We start from the raw sequence: 19,318 nt of genomic DNA on the forward strand, positions 1-19,318 counted from the left end.
GAAGCCATGAAATTGATGCGGTATAAGTTTTTAATGAGTGGAGAGGCCATCTTGTAATATATGCATTAATTCTGAGAGTCTGTTAGACTCTAAGGCACTGTCTTTTAGGCATGGTTTATTTTAAAAAACTATTTGAGATCTTATTTTGTAATATACTTTTTTAATATGAGAAACTAGTAAGCGAAAACGGCTGAAAACTGTTTTTTTACTGTTCTGCACTTCAAGGGTTGGTGAAATCACTGGCACTTAAGCCAGTGCAAGGAATGCACCTCCCTACACAGTGCAGGGATTAGTATTGTCATCAGCTTCTGCAAGAGAAATACGAAACTCTTGAGTGCCTGAACTCAGGTCCTGACAGGTAAAGAGTCTTTTAATTTATCATTAATAGACAGCTTGAGTAAAGCCACGTAGAAAATGATCATTGGAAAATTTTGTGCCAGCTTTTCCCTAGTGTATCCTATCCTTTCCACATTAGTGTGTGAGAAAGGAGCTCCCCTGATGAAGTGTCTCTATACAGGTCCAATTCCAGATTTACCATCTTCACTTTGGCTTATCTATATAAGGGCCTAAATTACATTGTTTGTGAAGTATGGTTATATATTTGAATGTGTACTTATGGAAGTGTGCATGTGTTTAATGTAACAAAAGAATATTGCCAAATACATTATCAGAACAAATTGTTAACTTGACAAAAAGTAATGGTTCTTCACACATGACTATAAGCCCTTGTTTAACTTCTAGTAATGTATATTCTCTCATATAATTATGTATCGATAAACAACACTAGCCACCATCTCTTTGAAGTGGACTTATTTAATGTCATTATTCTGAAAATTCATGTGGCCCTTAAGATGGGAAGACTGAAAATGAAAGCAACATAACTGTCTCTAAAACATATGTATTGATGTGATAGACATGGAGATATTTTCAGTGGAAAGGAACTTGACTATGACTTCAGTTTTTTTTTTATTTATTTATTATGTATACAATATTCTGTCTGCATATGTTCTTGCAGGCCAGAAGATGGCACCAGATCTCATTATAGATGGTTGTAAGCCACCATGTGGTTGCTGGGAATTGAACTCATGACCTCTGGAAGAGTAGTCAGTGCTCTTAACCGCTGAGCCATCTCTCCAGCCTTATGACTTCAGTTTTAAGACAGAGATGTAGGTTAGAGTTACTCTGTAGTCAGACAAATAGAAAATGACTGAATTGGGCTGGCATTAGGAAAATTTGATGGGACAGAGGCTAACCTAAAAAGAATGCTTGTCTCATAAAAATATATTCAAGGCTTGTAAATACAGCTTAGTGGTACAGTAATTGCCTAGCGTTCATGAGGCTCCAGGTATTTGATTCCCAGTCCAGCAAAATAAGTCAAACAATTAAAAATAAATGTATTCAAATTAAAACAATAACAACAACAAAACACTTCTGGAAGTCACATAAAGAGACACCTCTACTCCCAGCACTCAGGATAGTGAGGCATGAGGATCACAAGTTTGAGGCCAGCCTGGACTACATGGTTGAGATCTATCTCAAGCAGACAAAAAGTCAAAAGAGTCTTCTATTCAAACAAGACATTCCTTTAAATTAAAAAAAAAAAATTACTCATTTATTTAGCAGTGTTAAAGTTGGATGAATGTTAGGCAAGTGCTCAAGCATCAAGATGCATTCCCAGCCCTGAATAAAACATTTCTGAAGGCCACTTTGAACTTAGTTAAAACTTGGAATTCTGAAAGAGTCCTGGGAACTGATTCCAAGGAACTGGTATATTCTGCATCTTCTTCATCACTTAGACCTTAGTGCAAGATGTGAGCATAGCTATCTGATTAAAAGGGAGTAAAAAGAGGTTTGTTTAATTAATTAATTTATGACGTGGGTCTTCTACAGCTTAGGCCTACTTTCAGCTCATTGTGTATATTCAGACTGGCCTTGAAGTTGGTATCCTCCTGCTTCAACTTGCCAAGTGCTAGGAATACAAATGTGTTCTGCCATTCCTGGCACAGCCTTGAGGATGTATAGACCTCAGTGAAAATTGACACAAACAGTATGTAATACACTGTATTATAATGAAACCTTAACTAAGTTGTTTGAATTTATTTGCTGTTCTTGCCTCTGTGATACTATAGATACCAAGATTTCAGGGCTGGCAAAGATGGTTCAGTGGGTAAAGGTACTCCACCACACCCCCAGCCTCACGACTGGAGTTAGATCTCCTGACTTCACATGGTAGAAGGTGACACGTGTGTCTTGGTGTGCACCCACCTGAAAATAATGTTAAAAAAATAAAATATTTAGGGCTGGTGTGTAGTTAAGTGGCAGAATATTTTTCTGGCATGTGTAAGGCCCTGAGTTTTATCCCTGCTACTAAAAATAAATATTCAGAATCTATCAGCTCCTTTTGATAGACTTTATACTGTTTTGTATGGAGAGGTTGGGTGCATGGTTGCCTACCACTGATAGAATTCTCATGCATATTATACAAACACTCCACCACTGAATTATATCTTACCCAGTTTTTCTTTGGAGAGATTTTCTTTTGTTTCATTTTGCTTTTTGAGAAGGGGACACACTGTATATAACTAAGGCTGGCCTTGAACACTTAACAACCTCCTGCTTCAGCTTTCTGGCTGCTGGTTTAAAGAGGTTTTGAGCACACTTGTTTATAATGTCTTTATTTCTGGGTGTCTTTTGTTGTTGCTGTTTTTGTTTTATTTTAATTTACCTTTGTCTCCGGTTTACTGTTTTTTTCTCCCCTCCCCCCGCCCTATCTCCCCCCAAAGGGTTTCTCTGTGTAGCCAGGCTGGCCTCAAACTCAAGAGGTTCACCTGCCTCTGCCTTCCAAGTGTTGGGGTTAAAGGTGTGCGCCACCACCTGGCTTGGTTTAGTATTTCTGAATGTAATGAGTTAGAATGGGAACATAACGTCTATTTGTGCTATTGTTCTTTTGAAGAATGAGTAAAGTTTTGTGTAACCTGACCACTACTCCAGACTACATTGAGCAACCAGATAGTTTCTCAACTCTTTGGTAAATTTCAGGACATCCTGTTTTCTAAATTAAATGGCTCTCTTATTTCACTTTTAATATATCTTAATTTTTAGAGCTATTTTAGGTTAACAGCAGAATTGAGAAAAAAAAATACAGAGAGTTCCCATATAACCTCTGTTCCTGTGCACTCAACAGACTCTAATGTCAGCACACTGCTCTAACGTCAGCACACTGTTCCGAAGTGGCATTAGTGGTTCCAGTTGATAAATCTCCACTGAAACATCTTCATCTCACATCTGTTTATGTGTTAGTCTTGGAGTACTATCTGTGGGTTTTGACAAATGGGTGATGACCAGTGTCCACCATTACAGACTCATGTGGAACTGTTTTACTACCCTAAAACCATCTGTACTCTACCTGTTCATTCCTCCTCCCCATGTATCTCCTGACAACCACTAATCTTACCACTGCTGTGCCCATAGGGTTGTTTTTTTTTTTTTTAATTATTTTTAATTATATGTCTCTCTGTGGGTATGTGCATATGATTATAGGTGCCCACAGTGGCTAAGGAGTGTGGGATATCCTGGAGCTGGAGTTGCAGGTGGTTTTGTGCTGCCTGATGTGGGTGTTGAGAATTATCCTCTGGAAGCAGCTACTGAGCCATCTCTAGCCCTGTGCCCATAGTTTGCCTTTTCTAAAATGGCGCGGTTGGAATCAAACGGTATGCAGTCTTTCCTGATTGGCACTTTTCACTGCAATAGTATACATTGGAATTTTGTCCGTGTCTTTTCATGGCTTAGTAACTTGTTTCCTTCTAGCACTGAATAATATTCCATCTGGGTGTGGTGGTACAGACCTTTAATGCCAGCATTTGGGAAGCAGAGGTAGGTGGATTTCTATGAGTTATGCCAGCCTGATTTACACAGCAAGGTCCAGCCAGCTAGGGCTGCATAGTTAGACCCTGTCTCAAACAAAAAATGCCCTTTTTGCATATGCTACAATGTATTTACTACAGGAATGTTTTGGTTGCTTCCAAATTTTGGCAATTATGAATCAAGCTGCTGGAAAAATCATATTCAGGTTATTGTTTGAACTTAAAGTTCTTCGTTCTTTTGTATAAATACTAAGGAGTATAGTTGCTGAATCCTATGGTACAAAGAATATTAAGTCTTCTCCATCTTCCTTCTGAGACAGGTTCTAATGTAGCTCAGGCTGGCCTTGTATATGTAGCCAAGGATGACCTTGAATTCCTGATCTTTCTGCTTGTACCTCCCCAGTGCTGGGATTGGAGGTATGTGATATTATACCCAGGCAGGGTATTCAGTTTGTAAGCAACTTCTACTTCCAAAGTGGCTGTTCTGTCAACAGTGAAGGAGTTTCTATTGCTCCACAACTTTGCTAGAATTTGATGTTCTGGAGTTTGGACATTCTGATAGGTATGTTGGAGTATCTGTTGGTTTTCATTTGAATTTCTGTGATAATATATGGTGTGCATATTCTTCTCATGAGCTTATGTGCTATCTCATCTTTGGTTTAGATCTCTGTCTTGCTGAGGATCTGATCCAGTACCTTGTACATATTTAATAAAAGCCCTACCCCAAGCTACAGCTCTAGTGTCTACTTTGGCCCCTTAAACAGCTGTGATTACAGGCATGAACCATCCTTTCTCTCTTTGTCTACTTTATGATGCTGATGCTGATGATTTGGAAGAGGATCTCACTATGGAGCTTAGATTGGTCTCACACTCATGATCCTCTGATCCTCCTGCATCCCAAGTGCTGGGATTACAGGAGTGTACCATAGTTGTGTTTTTGTTTGTTTGTTTATTTGTTTTGGCTTTTTGCACCTCACTTTCCTCCTCCTCCTCCTCTCTCTCATGCCCCACCCCCCTTTTTCAGACGTTCTCACTACATAGTTAAGGCTGGCCTTAAACTCAGAATCTTCCTGTCTCAGACTCTCTGTGCTGGGATCACAGGTGTACTCTCTCCAGCTCTCTTACTGTTGAGTTTTAAGAATTCCTTGTGTATTTTAGATAATACTCTTTTGCTAGATAGTTCTTCTGCTAATGTTTCTCCCATTTTGTGGCTTATCTTTCCATTTTGACAGTGTCTTTTGCAAAGCAGTTGCTTAATTTAAATTAGGTTATCAGTTATTTCATGGATTCATGCCTTAAGTCATCTTGATTTTTGTCCTGTGTTGTGTTCTGAGAGTTTTCTAATTTTACCTTTTCCATTTAGGTGTATGGTCCATTTTAAGTTCTTTTATTTTTTTTTAGGACCGAACCCAGGGCCTTGCGCTTCCTAGGCAAGGGCTCTACCACTGAGCTAAATCTCCAACCCCTGTTTTAAGTTCTTATGGGGGATGTAAGCTTTGGCGTTGTTGCATGTGGCTGTTTAGTCCCAGTGAGCTGTAGAGGAGACTACCCTTTCTCTTATTTTACTGCTGTTGTTCCTTTGTCAAAGATGGACTGACTTTATTTGTGTCTATCTCTTCCTGGACTCTTTTCTTGTCTATTTTTTATTCTCTCACCAGAATCACACTGCCTTCATTACAATGGCTTTGTAGTTAGTCTTACAGATGAGTGATGTAGCCCTGACTTGAGATTCTTCTCCAATACTGTGTTCACTCTTTAGGGTCTTTTGCTTTTCCATATGAAATTTAGAATTAATTTGTTATCTATGAAGCAACTTCCTAGAATTTGTATGTCATTTCTATATCTATAGGTGTGTGTGTGTGTGTGTGTGTGTGTGTGTGTGTGTGTGTGTGTGTGATCAGCTTGAGTGTTGTTCTTCAGGAGCTAGCCAACATCCGTGTGTGTGTGTGTGTGTGTGTGTGTGTGTGTGTGTGTGTGATCAGCTTGAGTGTTGTTCTTCAGGAGCTAGCCAACATCCGTGTGTGTGTGTGTGTGTGTGTGTGTGTGTGTGTGTGTGATCAGCTTGAGTGTTGTTCTTCAGGAGCTAGCCAACATCCCCCCGCCCCCCGAGGATTTCTCTGTGTAGCTCTGGCTATCTTGGAATTCACTCTGTAGACCAGGTTGGCCTCAAACTCTCAGAGATCTGCCTGCAGCTGCCTCCTGAATGCTGGGATTAAAGGTGTGTACCACCACCGCCTGGTTCCAACATTCATTCTTTTTATTTTTTCTTTTGACTCAGGGTCTCACTGTGTAGCCCTAGAACTGGCTATGTAGATCAGGCTGCCATTAAATGAAAATGCAAAGGTCTGTCTGCTTCTGCCTCCTGAGTATTGGGATCAAATTCGTGGGCCAACTCCTGGGCGTGGTGGCACATGCCTTTAATTCGAGCACCCAGGAAGATCTGGCAGACCTCTTTGAGTTAAGGGCCAGCCTAGTCTCCATAGTGAGTCCTAGGACAGCCAGGTCTATGTAGAGAGACCCCATCTCAACACCTCCCCCCTAAGAAAAAAAGCATGGACCCCTACAGCCAGCTAATCTCAACATTCTTGGTAGCTGTATTTTATTTGGGAAGATAAATGAGCTGTATCATAAAGACAGAAAATTGTGACTTCAAAAAGTGTGGGCTATTTCCTCCCAAGCAAACAAACAAAACAGTTCAGCAAAAGGGATACCAGCTGAGTGTCATCTATCCAATTCTGTTCTGACACCATCTCCCTGTAGTTACAGGTCAAGGCTCGCGGATTAAGAGTTCAGTTTCTGCCGGGCGGTGGTGGCGCACGCCTTTAATCCCAGCACTCGGGAGGCAGAGCCAGGCGGATCTCTGTGAGTTCGAGGCCAGCCTGGGCTACCAAGTGAGTTCCAGGAGAGGCGCAAAGCTACACAGAGAAACCCTGTCTCGAAAAACCAAAAAAAAAAAAAAAAAAAAAAAAGAGTTCAGTTTCCAAGATATTTACTGCCCCTCTCTTCAGACACCAATTGTAAACGTGGGTGGTTTTCCCTGTTTCTAATCTTCCAACTATTCCAAGTCCTCACAACAACCTCTTGATTTTGTTTTGTTTAATTTTTTGAGACAGTTTTTCTGTGTAGTCCCTAGCTGTCTTGGAATTTGCTCTGTAGACCAGACTGGCCTTGAACTCACCAAGATCCTCCTGCCTCTGCTTCCCAAGTGCTGGGATTAAAGGCACACACCGCCACTGCTGTCCACCTCTTCAGTTCTGATTAATTTGCTTCAGCAGCTCACAGATCTCAGGGAAATACTTACTGGTTTATTACAAAGAGTACAGATGGCACGATATATAGGACCAGGCATGGGGCTACAAGCCTGCAATGCCGGTACTTGGGAGGTAGAGGCAGACAGATGTCTGTGAGTTCAAAGCCAGTCTGGCTTACATAGTGAGACATTTTAAAAAATAAAACAAAATATGGGGAGTGGGGAAAAGGCTCATCATTGTCTAGGAATTTCTCTTGTCTGGAAGCTTTCTGAATGCTCAAATTTTCAGTTTTTGTTTTTTTTCTTTTTTTGAGACAGTGTTTCTCTGTATAGCCTCCCTGGCTGTCCTGGACTTCTCTTCTGTAGACCAGGCTGGCTTTGAATTCACAGAGATCCACTTCCCTCTGCTTCCCAAGTGCCGGGATTAAAGACATGCGCTACCACCTCCTGGCTTCCTTTTGAGTTTTTGTGGAGACAATTTCCTATCTAATGCTAATAGAATTGGTGAGAAAATCCAGAAAGGCCCGTCCAGATTCCTCTTGACATTTCCATATAGCATTCTCTTTTGAAATAGTGGTAGCAAGGAAGATTAACTTACGCTTAATTAATACCTGCTTTGGGGGTGGAGTTATGAGCTAGGGCCATTGAGTAAAACTCCAAATACCTATTATTATATCCTAACAGGTAGCAAGAAAACATACAGAATAAACTAGTATTAAAGGCAAAAAAAAAAAAAATTGGAAAGGCATATAGAATGAGAATTGTTTATTTTGTTTGGTGTGGGTTTCATGTAGCCAAGGTTGGCTTTGAACTCACTATGTCTGGAATTAGAGGCATGTACCACCATGTCCCATGTTATGCAGTGCTGGGGATAGAACCCAGGGCTTCATGCTCATTAGACCAGCACCAGAGCTACACTCTCCAGCCTTGTGACGATTGTTCTTAAAGTCTCTGATTGGTGTGTAAAATGAAAAAAAATTTTTCTTAATAAAAAAATGAAAAAAAAGTGATAGAACAAATCTTTAAAGAAATAAGTTGATATCTGAATGATTAAGATTTACATACATAGCTGGAGAAAGAACTGTTGAGGCAGATGTGGAAATCCTGAGATTGGGTTGGAGAATGTTTGCACCAACAATATTAGTTTTAATTCTAGGCAACATTAAAGCTAACTACTAATGTGTGTAGTGGTCATTGGTGGTGGATTTAATTTGTGTTTCCTTGAAGACTAATAATGTTGAACATTTTTTCATTTTTGCTTTGACTATTTATTTTGAGCTTAAGAGTATCATAGACTTTGATTTGGGGGCTACGGAATGCTCCACTTAATCTGTTCAGCATAAAATGAATGGATAGTTCCAAGAATACAAGACAATTTAGAAGAATTCAAATATATGGCTATTCTCTTCTGAGGAATCCAGAGAGGACTTGATTCCTTGGTAGTTCTATAGTCTAGTTGTACTTACAGTTGGAGGTATTTATTGTGGAGGAATGTAGCACTCCAGCACTGGGTTGTTCTGTTCTCAGGCTCTCTTCTTCTTTTGTGTTTCATTAACTTCTTGCCAGTTTGAAATGTTTCTGTAGATTTATAAGGACAAATTGGTTTTAGTCATACCTCAAAACTGCCAGAATCCCAAAGTTCTTAGAAAAGAACTTTGGCTGGGGTGGTGGCTTGGTTGGTAAAGTTCTTGCTGCACTGTTGTGAGGACTTGATTTCAGATCCACACCACTCACATAAAAGGGGACTTGGGGGGCTGGAGAGATGGCTCAGAGGTTAAGAGCACTGATTGCTCTTCCATAGGTCCTGAGTTCAATTCCCAGCAACCACATGGTGGCTCACAACCATCTATAACAAGATCTGGTGCCCTCTTCTGGCCTGTAGCCATACATGCAGACGGAACACTGTATACATAATAAATAAATAAATCTTGAAAAAAAGTGGGGGAGGGACTTGGAAGTCATTGGCCTGCCAGCATAGCCAAACTGTGAGCTGCAGGTTCAGGAAGAGACTGTCACACACATGAGGTGTCACACACAGGAAGACACCCGATGTTGCCCTCTGGTCTCCTCGTGCACACGAACATGCCACACACACCAAGAAAAGAATATTGTTCCCTTGTCTGTTTGATCATTTGAGAATGTCTCACTATCATCCCAGGCTATCCTCATTGTCGTCATGATCCTCCTGTCTTAGCCTCCCAAGAACTGAGATTGCTGCTGTGTACAACCACACATGACAGAAGTGAACGTTTATAGGCGTTGTGGTGATAATTGCCTTTCCTTCAGGCTGTTGTAATTGTATTCTATGGAGTCACTTTACAGCATGTGTTTAGTTTTTGTTCTAGCAGAGAACAATTCTCTGTATACCAAGTTTTGGATATCTGTTTAAATTCAGAAGCAATTTTAGGATTACATAAAGAATCTTAGGAAATAATTACAAGAAGGCAGCTGAGATTTAGTCTAGCCATTTAGTCTTCATCATATCCTTAACTTCATTTTCTATTTCCTTTTCTGTAAAATGAAGGTTTATTTAGGGGATCAATGAAAGTTCTTTAAAGTTTGAACTAAACTGTAAGAATTTAGTTTTAGCCTGGCAGTGGTGGTGCACGCCTTTAATCCCTGCACTTTGGAGGCAGAGGCAGGCAGATCTCTGTGAGTTTGAGGCCAGCCTGGTCTATGAAGCAAATTATAGGACAGCCAAGAAAGAAACCCTGTCTTGAACCACCACCCTCCAAAAAAAAAAAAAAAAAAAAAGATTTTAGTTTTATAGACACGTGTATAAACCTTAGTGATAATATAAAAAACTTTGAAATCTTGCTAAGTCAGTTTAAAGCATCTACAGGGCTGTGTATTCCTTTCCTGTAATCTCAGCATTTGGGATGAAGAGCAGAGAGGATCACTGCAAGTTACAGACTGACCTGAACTATAGTGTGAGATGCTGACTCATAAAGCCAAACATTTTAAAAATGAATAAAGTGTGTAGATTTTAATAGCTTTTAGTTTGTTCACACTTTGTATGGTCACCAGCAGACTCAATATTTCCCAGCTCCAAGAAGTACTCATTGCCCATTTCCCCTCCATCTGCCACGCATTTACTTTTTAAAGATTTTTTTGTTTTGTTTTTTGTTTTTTGTTTTTTGAGACAGGGTTTCTCTGTGTAGTCCTGGCTGTCCTGGAGCTCGCTCTGTAGACCAGGCTGGCCTCAAACTCACAGAGATTCGCCTGCCTCTGCCTCCCAAATATTGGTATCAGAGGCATGTGCCATCACCGCCCAGCTAAGATTTTTATTTATTTATTTTTTTAAGACAGTTGTCTCACATACCTCAGGCTGGCCTCAAACTTGTAATGTACCCAAGGCTGGCCTTGAGCTTCTGAGTCTTCTATGTCTTCCTCCTCAGGGCAAGAATTATAAGCATGTGTTATCACCCACCTCACCCCTCCAGCTGTGTCTAGGCTGTTCTTTTTTTGTTTTTAGTGATGCTTGGATATTTGTCTTGTTTAACTTGGTCTATGTTCAGTTTCAAGTTCATAGGGACTGAGGGTGTTGCTCAGTGGTAGGATGCTTTAAAAAGACAAACAGTTGGGTGGGCTCATTGAGTAAACTGCCATGTGAGGACTTGGGTTTGGATCTTAGCACCCATGTAATACGCCAGGCAAAGCACACACATACTCCAGTAACCTAAGCACTGGATGGGCAGAGACAGGGGGATCTCTGAAAGCCAGCCATCTCAAACACGGCTTTAATCCCATACAGCACTGGGGAGGAAGGGGCAGGCAGATCTCAAAGTTTGAGGCCAGCCTGGTGTATAGAGTGAGTTCTAGGACAGCCAGCGCTACATAGTATAACCCTGCCTAGAAAAAACAAAAACCAAACCAAAACACCCACAGATTAAGGTGGAATCATTTGGAAAGACACTTGGTTGACCTAGCCTCTACACACACATGCACACATACGTGCAGGTACTCGCAGAAGAAAAAAAATGACAAGACAAAAAAACTTAAGAGGATCACTAGTTGAGCTTGCTCTCCCATGCCTTGACCCCAGCTTTTGAGATATTGAGGCAGGAGGATTAGTAGTTTAAGGTCATCTTCAGTCACATAGCAAGGTCAAGTCCAGTCTGAGCTTCGTGAGACCCTCTTTCAATGTTGATGCCCATTAAGGCACAACTCCTTTCTTCCTTCCCAATCTTTGTTTTCAACATTCATTTGAAAAGGTGGCATATACCCCATAATGTATGTGTGGAGGTCCAGAGACAACTTTCAGGAATTGCTCCTCTCCTTCTACCATGTGGGTTTCAGGGATCCAGCTCAAGATGGTCAGGTATGGTGGCATGTACCTTTATCCACTGAGCTATCTTGTGGTACAGCACCTCATTTATTTTTATTGTTGAATAACAGTTCATTGTTATTCACATTTTATCTATTAATTAGTTGATGGACATTCGGTGACAGAAGCCCCACATTGGAACTATTAATAACAATACTATTATGAACATTTGTACACTTGTATATATACAAGTTTCTGTATTGACATAGTTCTTCAGAGAGAGAAATAGAGAAAGAGAGAAAACACACATGGAAGTGGGATTGCCCCACCATAAGGTAACTGTATATTTAACCTTTTGATGAAGTACCAAACTGTTTACTAGGTGTCTACTATTTTATATTCTACCAAAAATATATGTGGGCTTCAGTTTCTCGACAGCCTCCCTAGATGTGTTTGTAATTATAATCATCATAGTGGGTTTGAATTGGTATGTTTTTTGGTTTTGATACTGAGCATCTTTTTGCATGCTTATTAAGGCCATATTTTTAACCATTATTTTCACCTGGGGTATACTTGGGATGTGTTGGTTGGAACTGGCTTATGGATTCTTAGTGTGTCAAGTAAGCTTCCTTAAGTGGCATTAAAGACAGCAGTTTCTTCTCCTTCCTGGTTTGTGGAGAGTAAGTAACTGGAGTCTTAATTTATCTGTACATGTTATTATTATATTTATTTCTGTAAAATCCAAGAGCAAAGAATCTAGAAGAGGGTGTGATTTCTATCTGAGTTTACGTTGTAATCTATCTTTCGGGGAGCGGGGTGCAAGACTCTCGTGATATCTTCAACAGTGAATTTGTAACAGTGTACTAGATCTTCTAAAGATCCATGAGTCGGTGCGGCATAGAAAGTAATGCCACAGTCTCATAAGAATTAGAATGAATCATTTCCCTAAGTCTGACAAGACGATCACAACTCTGCAAGCTGAGACGACAAGAGAATTGCTAGTTGAAGCACAGTTTAGGCTATATAGTAAGACCCTATTGATGCATTTAAATAATTACTCTTTATCAATAAAAACTTGGGAGTCAGATATCGTGGTAAGAACTTGAATGATCAGAGAAGGTGAAGTGGCCAGTGACCTCCTATCTCTTTTGTTCCTCCATTCAAAAGGGCTGAGACCCTCTCTCAGGCCCACCCTCCTACTTCCTGTGTCTGTCAGTCTCAGTCCTCCAAAACTTGTATGGTTAATTTTGTAGCTAGTAGCTAGCTCCACCCTCTGATTAAAAATAAACTTTATTGTCAGTCTCGGGAGCATCAGAGTGCAATCAAAATATCACTCAACACTCTCACAAAATGAGCACAGTATAAATGAACAAATAGAAAAGAAAACTATCATTTGTAGTAACTATTTCCTTTACATCACCAGAGATGGCAAATTTATAAAGAACTGTAATTATTCTTTAAAATGTCATACATGTCTGTCTATGTATGCGCGAGTGTGCACGTTTGTGCACATGTGTATGTGAGGTCAGTGGACAGCTTTGTGGAGTTGCTACTCTCCTACTTTTACATTATAAATTCTGGGAATTTTGAACTTTTATTACCAGACACTTGTACAGCAAGTGCCTTTAATTATTGAATCATCTCACCAGCCCACTTGTAATTCTTTTTAAGGAGCATTTTTGAAACTTGATTTACTAAATTGAGAATGTTGCATTTTGTCCAGTATGTTGGCACACACCTTTAATCCCAGCGCAGGGTCTCTGAATTCCAGGCCAGCCAGAGGTACATAGTAAGACCTCTTGTCCAAAACACAATCAAAGAAAAGGAAGGCTAAGGCAGGAGGATTGCTATAAGGTCAAGATCAGCCTGGGCTACATAGTACCAGGGCTGTCTAGCCAGAACTGTCTCACCAAACAAGAATATTTCATTCATTTCAGTAGGAATTTTGTTAAAGATGTTAACTTCGAAGTCATGTACTCCGATTTGTGAAGTAATTTCTTTTTTTTCCTCTTTCCAGAAATCCACGCTACAGGATTTAACTATCAGAATGAAGATGAGAAAGTCACCCTGTCCTTTCCTAGTACTCTCCAGACAGGTGAGAGACTGTCTCTGTGAAATCCATAGAAACTACTCGTGTTAGCTTTCCAGGGAACGTGTGCTGTCTCTTCCCTGAGTATTGCTCACCGATTGAAGTGTTCAGACCTTCCCTCCCCCTCAAAATTCTGGGTTATGAAAATAAAGGTTTCAGATTTCTATCTATTTGTGTTTTAATTAAACAGAAAACTAGATGAAAAGCTAAAGATCATTTACCATAGAAGAAGATGTTTAATTTTTAATTGTTTCTGTTTGTTTTTCAAGATAAAGTTTCTCTGTGTAGCTCTGGTTGTCCTGGAACTCACTCTGTAGGCCAGGTTGGCTTCCAACTCACAGAGATCCACCTGTCTCTGCCTCCTGAGTGCTGGGATTGAAGGCGTATGTCACCATGCCCAGCTCAGTTTCTGTTTTTTAAAAATACATTGACTTAGCTCCATCTGCTGCTGCTTGAAATACTCTACATATGATTTTGGTGTACAACCAGAAAGAGAAATTTTCCTAGTGAGGGCACAGAAAGGAAGATTCAACAATGTTACTATTATTTGTCATAAAAGCACAAAGAAAGTAGATCTTCAGAGCTTAGTATAAAAGAAATTATATAAAAATCAATTTGGAAAGCTCTAGGGATTTGATAAATGAGTAGATGAAAATGAGCACTTCAGGCGGTGGCGGCGCATGCCTTTAATCCCAGCACTCGGGAGTTCGAGGCCAGCTTGGTCTACAAAGCAAGTTCCAGGACTACATAGTGATACGCTGTCTCAAAAAAACCAAAAAAAAAAAAAAAAAAAAAAAAAAGAACAGATCATTTATTAAATACACTATTAAATGTGTAAAAAGATACTCAGTTTCCTAGTAATCAGAACTATCAAAACAAGTTGCTCTAATACAAAACTAATTTATTCTTGTAATGTAAACTGAAGTTAAAAAGTTCTTTTTTTTTTTTTGCTTTTTAAGACAGAGTTTCTTTGTGTAGTTTTGGTGCCTGTCCTGGAAATCTCTCTGTAGACCAGGCTGGCCTTGAACTCACAGAGATCCGCCTGCCTCTGCCTCCCGAGTGCTGGGATTAAAGGTGTGTGCCACCGTGGCCCAGCTTAAAAAGATTCTTAATGGGGCCTGAGAGATGGCTCAGTGGTTAAGAGTGCTTGTCGTTCTTCTACAGGCCCAAGTTCAGCTCTGACACCCATGTCAGGAGATGTGCACCTCCCTATAACTCCAGCCATGGGGGGGATCTGATACCCTCTTGTGATCCCCCCCCACACACACACACACTCTCACTCCTTTTTTGTTTTGTTTTTCTAAACAGGGTTTCTCTGTGTAGTCTTGGCTGTCCTAGAATTCACTTTGTAGACCAGGCTGACCTCCAACTCACAGAGATCTGTCTGCCTCTGCCTCCCCATGCACCACCACCTCCCAGTTAAAAATAACTCTTAAATGAGTAAGATTCTTGATGATAAAAAATGCTTTGTAGTACTGGGTAGAGATAAACCATGTAATTACTTTTGAAAACCAGCTTGTCAGTACATGCAAAGAGCTGAATGTACTCATGACATTGGACTCAGCCATTCTGGTAGTATGTATTCTAAGGAGAAGTCATAACAAAAATATTTTATGCCTGAAAGTATGTTATTGAGACATTATATATGTTGGTGACAAAATTAGAATTAATATTTGTTCAACACTGAGTTAACAAATTCATTGTGACTTCTCAGTATAAATGAAATATACTTAGCAGTTAAAGTTTGTTAATTCTTATTAATGTAATAAAATGCTTATTATAATACAAATTTTAAAACTATAAAGTATATATTCAGGTTGACAAATCCTATTTCTAAAATAGTACAAATAGAATGATACTCAGCTGGATATCCTCGCTCACACCTGTAATCCCAGCACTTGGGAGATAGAAACAGGAGAATCAGGAGGTCACCTGGGCTAGGCCAGACCCCATTTTAGTACCTCCTCCCTGTTTACTCTGTAGATGTCTAGATTATGTCTAAATATTTACACAGTTATTGCTTTTATTCTTATTTATAACTATTATCTGATTTCCAGAAATTTTTAAATTTTTAAAAAATTGATCTGTGTGTGTGTGAAATGTATGTACGTGTATATACACATAGTATAACTTTTGGAAGTCATACTATGATGAATTAAATGTTTTTTATATGTATGTATGTATGTATTTTGGTTTTTCGAGACAGGGTTTCTCTGTGTAGTTTTGGTGCCCGTCCTGGATCTTGCTCTGTAGACCAGGCTGGCCTCTGAACTCAGAGAGATCTGCCTGGCTCTGCCTCCCGAGTGCTGAGATTAAAGGTGTGCGCCACAACCGTCCGGCTAAATGTATTTGTTTTTATGTCTATGGATGTTTTGCCTGAATGTATGTATATGTGCATGTAAGTATGTGCACCACATGCATGCAATATCCTCAGTGGTCAGAAGAGGATGCTGGATCCCCTGGAACTGGTGTCATAGAAGTTTGTGAGCCAACATGTGGATGCTGGGAATTGAACCCTGATCCTCTGGAAGAGCAGCCAGTCAGCTTAACTCTGAGTCATCTTTATAGCTCCTCCTCCTTTTAAGCAAAGGTTTCAGAAGATGAAATTGAGTATGTTCTGAATTATAGGAAAAAACAAGGAAATGCAAAACAGAAAAATAGGAAAACTGAGAACCAGTCTATCAGAACCAAAATCCAAATTATTTAAAAAAGAAAAATTAAAGGACAGAAAAAATGGGAAGATTTTTTTTTTTTTTTTTGTGGTTTTTCGAGACAGGGTTTCTCTGTAGCTTTGGAGTCTGTTACTAGCTCTGTAGACCAGGCTGGCCTTGAACTCACAGAGATCCACCTGCCTCTGCCTCCCGAGTGCTGGGATTAAAGGCGTGTGCCACCACCGCCTGGCTAAGTGAGTTTTTTTTTTTTTTTTTTCCTTGGAGCTGAGGACCAAACCCAGGGCCTTGCGCTTGCTAGGCAAGCGCTCTACCACTGAGCTAAATCCCCAACGAAATTTTTATTAAAGGAATAAGTTCAGCCAGCGAGGTGGTGCTTGTCATCAAGCCTGCTTCTGTAGCTTGACTCTGGAGCCACATGAGAGCAGGAGAGAGCTGTCTCTGCAAGCTGTCCCGGGCCTCCAAGTCTTGGCACTTGTCATATGCTGTGCACTCTTCTTCCTCCCTTCCCACCTGACTGCACAATTGAATACATAAATGTAAGGTTTGAAAATTTGTAAAAAGACTAAAGTAAGAAATCTCTTTGAATTAAACACTGGCATCTTCAGTCTACAAAAATACACCTTTGGAGGCCCTGTGGTGGCTCACACCTTTAATTCCAGCATTCGGGAGGCAGAAGCAGGAGGATCTCTTTGAGTTCAAGGCCAGCCTGGTCTACATAGTGAGTTCCAGGACAGCCAGGGCTACAGGGAGAAACCCTGTCTTGGCGAGTGGGAGAAGGAAAAGAAATCAGAGTTGAAACCTTGGCTGCTGGCTATTTATGGAGGGCACACTGACCAGGACTTGTAGCTTATAGTTAAGCTTGTGGCTGCTGTATCAATTTAAAATGTAAGCTGTTACTTGATAAAAATGAAGCAATTTTAGTCTGGCACACGCCTTTACTCCCAGCACTCTGGGATAGAGGTAGGAGGTTCTGTGTGAGTTTTGAGGTCATCCTGGTTTACATAGTGAGCTCCAGGATTGCCAGGACTGTAGAGAGAGCCTGTCTCAAAACAAAACAAACAGTAACCTTATGTGTATGAGCGTTTTGTCTGCGTGTATGTCTGTGCAGTAAGTGTGATGCCATTAGAAGCCAGAAGAGATGGGGTCAGATCCCCTAGAACTGGATTTACAGGTGATTGTGTGCCGTGTGAGTGCTGGAAATCAAACCTGGGTCCTCTGAAGAGCAACAGTGCTGTTAACTGCTGAACTATCACTCCAACCCTCCTACTCAAAAAAAAAAAAAAGTATGTATCATTAAAGAACTATAGTATGTATGTATGTTTGTATGTATGTATGTTTTTTTGGGTTTTTTTTGAGGCAAGGTTTCTCTGTGTAACAGTTCTGGCTGTTCTGGAACACTACCTCATATTCTATGTTCATACTGTGACAATATTAGAAGTCAGTAGCAAGGCCAGGCACGATGGCCCACATGTTTGGGAGGCAGAGGCAGGCAGATCTCTGAGTTTCAGGCCATGGTCCACATAGTGCTCCAGGACAGCCAGAACTACATAGAGAAATCTTGTCTCAAAAAAAAAAAAATTAATAGCAAAATTTTTTCATTTTTCACATATTGAGTAATTGAGTCAAAACTTGTTAGGAAAGTTAAATTAGCAGAACATTTGGTTAGTATGTGCAAGGCCAAGTGTAGTCTCCAGTACTGCAAAAATATAAAAAGGGAAGAAGAAAATTAGAAAACACTAGACATCATGGCATGTATTTGTAGTTCTGCCTCCTTAAGAGGCTGGAATGAGAGCCAGGGAGTTTGAGACCATTGTGAGAAAACTAAGACCCCATCTAAAATCATAAACAGAAAATTAGCAAGAAAATAGAAAATATTTAGAACTGAATAAGAAAATTGAGGCATATCAAAACATACCGAATCTAAGTAAAATGCTATACAAGCAGGATATTTAGTTAAAAACAAAGACTGAAAATGAATCAGCTAAACATCAAGCTCAAGTAAACAAAAACAGATTCTTCCTACGAGAAAGGGGAGAGGTAGAACTTATTACTGTCATGCTCAGGGACTTGGATTCAATCTCCATTGCCACTAAGAAGGAAGAAGAGATTGAGGAAATACAGGCTTGCTATGTATGAGAAGCCTGACGACCCAAGTTTATCTCCAGGACCCACATAAAAAGCCAGATGAAGCTAGATGGGAGGTGGAGACAGAAGGATCACTTGCCTGCCAGCTATCCTTTAGTGCCATGGACCATGAGTACCAGCCCAGCCTGGGCATCATACTCCAGTTCAAAAATAAATAGAGCAAACAAAAGCTTGTCTCTGCTACATTATGCCTTTTAGTTTGCTTCTTTTTTCATAGTACCAGGGATTTAACCCAGGGCCTTAGGCCCGGGCCTTCCACCTCTCAGCTGTGTCACCTGAGCCACTCCCTCTCTGTTTGTTTGTTAGTTTGTTTTCTAGATAGGCTTTCTCTATGTAGTCTTGACTGTCCTGGACCTTGCTCCATAGACCAGGCTGGCATCAAACTCACAGAGATCCACCTGCCTCTGCCTCCTGAGTGCTGGGATTAAAGGCATGTGCCAACACAGCCCAGCTGCTCTCTGTTTTTGTGATAGGTCTTGGCTGCATTCCTCTGCCTGAACTAGATCTTGCTTTATAGACCAGGTTGGCTTTGAACTTGCCTCTGCCTCACAAATGCTAGGGTTATGGGTGTATGCTGCTGTGTCCTGCTTAGGTTTGTTAGCGCAAGCGCGTGCGTGGTGTGTATGTGTGTGTTTATATTTGTTTGTTTTATTGTTTTCTTTTGTTTGAGGCAGCATGTGTAGCTCTGCTGGGCTACAAGATAGTAGGTAGACCATGTTGGCCTCAAACACAGAAATCCACCTGCCTCTCCCTCCTGAGTCCTGGGATAAAGGTATGGGCCACCATGCCCAACTTCAGCTTAGAATTCAATTCCTACACCCAACTGTGAACTGAACCTAAAGCTTCCACATGCCAGACAACTGCCGTTATCACTGAGCTACATTCTCACATGCCTGGCCCTGTTTTTTGTTGTTTTTTTTTTTTTTGGTTTTTCGAGACAGGGTTTCTCTGTGTAGCTTTGTGCCTTTTCCTGGAACTCACTTGGTAGCCCAGGCTGGCCTCGAACTCACAGAGATCCACCTGGCTCTGCCT

General features: G+C 40.5%; 1 protein-coding gene across 4 annotated transcripts in view; it reads left to right on the plus strand.

Moving 5' to 3' along the window:
* Npepps (aminopeptidase puromycin sensitive) overlaps window positions 1-19,318 on the plus strand; it is a 114,869-nt gene that overhangs the window by 47,599 nt on the left and 47,952 nt on the right. For 3 of the 4 annotated variants that reach the window (XM_052756018.1, XM_052756017.1, XM_052756015.1), the window contains exon 3: window positions 13,398-13,475. In XM_052756018.1, coding sequence (XP_052611978.1) covers window positions 13,398-13,475 — 78 coding nt within the window. Of the gene's footprint in view, window positions 1-225; window positions 359-13,397; window positions 13,476-19,318 lie in introns of all 4 variants that reach the window. The other variant, XM_052756019.1, reaches the window with a different exon arrangement.

This window comes from Peromyscus californicus, unplaced genomic scaffold (assembly GCF_007827085.1).
Source record: "Peromyscus californicus insignis strain IS unplaced genomic scaffold, ASM782708v3 Scaffold_3__1_contigs__length_106647218, whole genome shotgun sequence".
Taxonomy (NCBI): domain Eukaryota; kingdom Metazoa; phylum Chordata; class Mammalia; order Rodentia; family Cricetidae; genus Peromyscus; species Peromyscus californicus.